At 57.1% G+C, this 3,891-nt stretch overlaps 1 protein-coding gene across 1 annotated transcript in view; it reads right to left on the bottom strand.

The window, feature by feature from the left end:
• Positions 1-3,891, bottom strand: part of LOC104491421 (BPI fold-containing family B member 4-like) — a 15,337-nt gene that overhangs the window by 6,210 nt on the left and 5,236 nt on the right. Inside the window, 2 exon segments of the mRNA XM_010133846.1 lie at positions 3,564-3,640; positions 3,763-3,826. Coding sequence (XP_010132148.1) covers positions 3,564-3,640; positions 3,763-3,826 — 141 coding nt within the window.

The following is a 3,891-nucleotide window of genomic DNA, read 5'->3' as shown; positions in this document are numbered from 1 at the left end:
GTTGGCCATCCTGGGAAACATCCCCCCCCCCTGCCAGCCAGTGTCTGGGAGGGTTTCTGATCCCTTTCCCATAGGCACCAGCAAGCCACCCCTGGCATCAGCTCCTCCACCAAGCAGACCACCAGTCACCCACCCCAGCAGCCCTCTGCTACCGTCACCCAGCAAACCACCAGTAATTCCACCAAGCAGACCACCTCTGCCCCCACCACCACCAAGGAGACTTCCTCCGAGGCCACCCAACAGGTCTCCACTGTCATCTGCGCTGGGATGTCCTCTCCCAAGCGGCACCTTTCCGAGGGCACTTACTTTGGAGGACGTTGCTTTGCGTGAGTGAGTCTGTAAGAGCTGGAAACATCACCCGCCATCAGCCTGTGGTTGGCTCTCCATGACCATCACTGCCTATCCCAGTCCCTGTCCAGCCACTGTCGCTTCTTCCCGTGTGTGATGCAACAGGAAAAGGGCTTTGGATCCAGGAGGCACCTTGTCAAGGCCTGTCTGGAGCAGCTCTAGGGAATTTGTCGTAAGACAGTAAATAGTGTGGCACAGGCGCACGGGCTGGGCACTAAGTCCTAAACGGGAGATAATTGAGGCACCGCGTGGCTCACAGCTCCGGAGCACTGCCAGGAGGAGCCATCCTGCCATCGCAAGCAGTGCCGCTCTCCTTTTAGGAGCCTGGTCAGTTGGAATTGTAATTAATTAAAAAATTATTCTGGGCTCAGATTGGAGGGGGAGGTTTGCACCCAAACCTCGTGTTCTTCCCCTCCCACGTGCCACTCCTCTCTCTTCCCCAGGTGATCTGATTGTTCTCTGCCGGTACCACAACATCAAACCCCAAGGACCACCATTGGCTGACATTTCCCAGGGTCCCACTACGAGGAAGCAGTGACACACCATCACTTAAAACACCCTGACTGAGCCTGAGGACGGCGTCTTTGGGCTGGCTCAGTGCCGGGGTGAGCAGGGCGCACAGGAGGGCAATGCCCAGAGCCGCTGGCATGGTGTCTTCTGCTCAGCTGGGAGAGCTGGGGTGCTGCAGGACCTGGGGAAAGACAACGGGAGAAGAGTGGGAATGGGCTGGGCGACCCTCTGGAGATAAGGGATATTTAGAGCTGGGTGAAAAATTTCCAGTGAATAGAAAATGTGAGCTTTAGGAGGAGCAAACCAGAGAGAGCCACACTCGGCCAACAGCCCTGGGGACACGCGAAGGGGGATGAGGAGGGTCCATACGCACTGTGTCTGCTGTGACTGTTCCACACCAGCCTCCACACAACCTCAGCGCCTGTTTGCTTATTGCTCTTCATGGGCACCCCGGGCACCCTGCTCCTTCCCAGCCCCGGGCACCGCGACACGGTTTGAAACGCACAGGATGGCACCGTTACTCATAACCCACGGACCTCACGGAGCTGCCTTCACTAGTGACCGCCCGGCAAAGCAGGCTGCGAATCGGTGCTGCCGTTACACGAGCAATCACGTCTGGGATAAAGCTTTTCTTCTGAAAATGGCATGTTTTAACCTTAGAGCAATAAAAATAATAATAACCTTAAGATATCTCACCGCAAAACCCCCTGACTCCTCTGTCAGATGGAAGGGTTTTTCTCCAGAGCAGGGTTTTGTTTTGCTATAGCAACCTCCTGTGCTGGCTTTTCAGACTAGTCGCTAAACAGGGACTGGAGTGAGTTACCTGCATTTCTGCCCTTGCTGGTATGACCCCTGCTCCTTTCTCAGAGCATATTGCAAGGGAAAAGGGTGGCTCTGCCCCCACCAGCTTACAGCACCTCATATTTTCCTGACCTTACCCCAAATTTCAAAGCCTGGCTTTGGTCTCCAGGGCTCAGCTCTTGGCCAAGGGCAGACCCCGCAGCTGGCCACTGCGCCTCTGCTTTACCGTGGCAGGTCCTTATATAAGGAAGCTGATGAGGGAAAAAAGTGGAAAGATGCCGAAATGTAAAAGTGGGGTGAGTGGGTTGGGTGCATAAAGCAGCATTTGTGCTTTTCATGTATTCCAACATAAATAAAGGTTTGTAAAGCAGGAAATGCGTTGAGCAACAGGTTATTGGATACCCGGTTATCAGACGGTGCTGTTACGCAAGAGCCCAGAGCTACCACGGAGGAGAAGGAGCCCGAGGCTGGGGACTGCAGCACATGATGCTGCTGCTGCCTCTGAAAGAGCCGGGCTGGAAAATCAGCTTATTCCAGACCAATCCCCATATCGGGGTCACTTCTCATGTTTCAACAAGCACGTGGGGAGGCTTCAACAAGCACGTGGGGAGTCTCCAGAAAAGCGCTGGAAGATTTTTATCTCTTTTAACCTGAGAAGCAGTTCCTGAGAATCGACCCACACATCCCCGCAGCCGCCAGCCGCTTCCCAGCACACGGAACTTCAACAGCCTCCAAAAATCCCCGGCGTGGTGTGACCCGCTGCCCCACCTCAGCTCCGGACCATAAGGGCACTTTTGTGCTGGTGTCCTCAGCACTTAATACCTTTGTGAGATAAAGCGTGTTGCTAAACGTGGTGCTCCTTACACAAGAGGGGATAGTACGTTCCTGAACCAAGCAGTGGGAGGGGTGAGCTCAGCTCCCCCAGACCTTGCACAACCAGCACCACTGGCTCCAGGGGGGAACAAGGAGCTGCAGGGGACCGGCTGCAGTGAGGGACCCAAACCGATGGGGAATGATGCCAGCAGGGGCTGTGCTCCATCCGGGCCGCGGCTGCACTGTGAGCACCTCCTCTGCTTCAACAGCCCAGCACGAGCAGCACCCAGCCGGGCAGGGATGGCTGCAGCAGGACCCCACGTGCACCAAAGCCCAGCTCCTGGCGGGGGCTGAGCTGAACAAGGCTGGCTGTAGGGTACCGGCTCGCTCGCTGTGGGACAGCCAGTGCTTCGAGCTGCGCTGGTGCCCGTGGGCTGTATGGTGCGGGGGCACGGTGGGGACGGGGGTGTGCTGGCAGCCAGAAATAGGAAATAAATCCAGTAGATACTCAGGGAGAGACACACTGAGCAGTGAAAGGTTTTATTGAAAGAGCAGTATGAGAGCAACCTCTATGCCAAAGAAAGAGCTCTGCTTCCTGACTACGGGTGTTAAAAATGGCCCCAGAAACCCACCCCAGCATCCACCGGCTGAGCAGCTTTCCCCACCCCAATCCCAGCACTGGCTGGCCAGAGACAGTCACTCCTGCCTCCCTCGTCCTGTCCCCCTCGGGCTGCAGGGCAGTGCCCAGGGGGAAGGGAAGGTGATGAGCAGGGTCTCGGCCCTGGGGCTCACGGTGCGTTGCCAGCCTCAGATGGTGAGCTGGCTCAAGGATCCTCCTGAGCAGAAATTTTTTAGGACGATCTGGTCGGGCAAGTCGTTTGCCTGGAAGAAGCAGCACAAAAACCACTCGGTTTTCTCATTCGGACATTCACCAGCTTTTCCCTCTATCCCAGGCAAGGTTTTCCTGGGGGTCCATGCAGGCAGAGGGACCTCCTAGACACAGGGAGCAGCCCAAGGGAGAGGGGCTGGCTGGTGGGGAGCTCGTTCCCCGCTCCCCGGGAAGGCAGCGCTGTGGGAAATGCGATCCTTACATCAGAAAGGTCAACCAGGACATTCCCAAGGCTGCTGTGGAGAGGCTTGGGCAGAGGGACCGACATGCGCAAGGCATCTGCAGAAGCAAGTGACAGCATCTCGTCAGGGGGGGCAGCCCCGAACGCAGGCGGTGGGGAAGGGCGAGATCCCCAGATCCGCCTGAGTCTGAGAGAAGAGGGGCCCCGAGCCCAGCCGTACCGTTCACAGCGGGCACGTACGCAGCCGCGAGGACTTGCTTGAGCCACCCTGTGAGCGAGGAGACCTGCGGGGGAGGAAGACGCATGTCAGTGCCTGAGGAAGAGAGCAGCGGTTACTGGGTGGAACCAG

The sequence above is a fragment of the Buceros rhinoceros genome, unplaced genomic scaffold (genome assembly GCF_000710305.1).
Source record: "Buceros rhinoceros silvestris isolate BGI_N320 unplaced genomic scaffold, ASM71030v1 scaffold22773, whole genome shotgun sequence".
Taxonomy (NCBI): Eukaryota; Metazoa; Chordata; class Aves; order Bucerotiformes; family Bucerotidae; genus Buceros; species Buceros rhinoceros.
The sequence above is the reverse complement of the archived record's forward strand: the minus strand, read 5'-3'. Positions and strand labels throughout refer to the sequence as shown.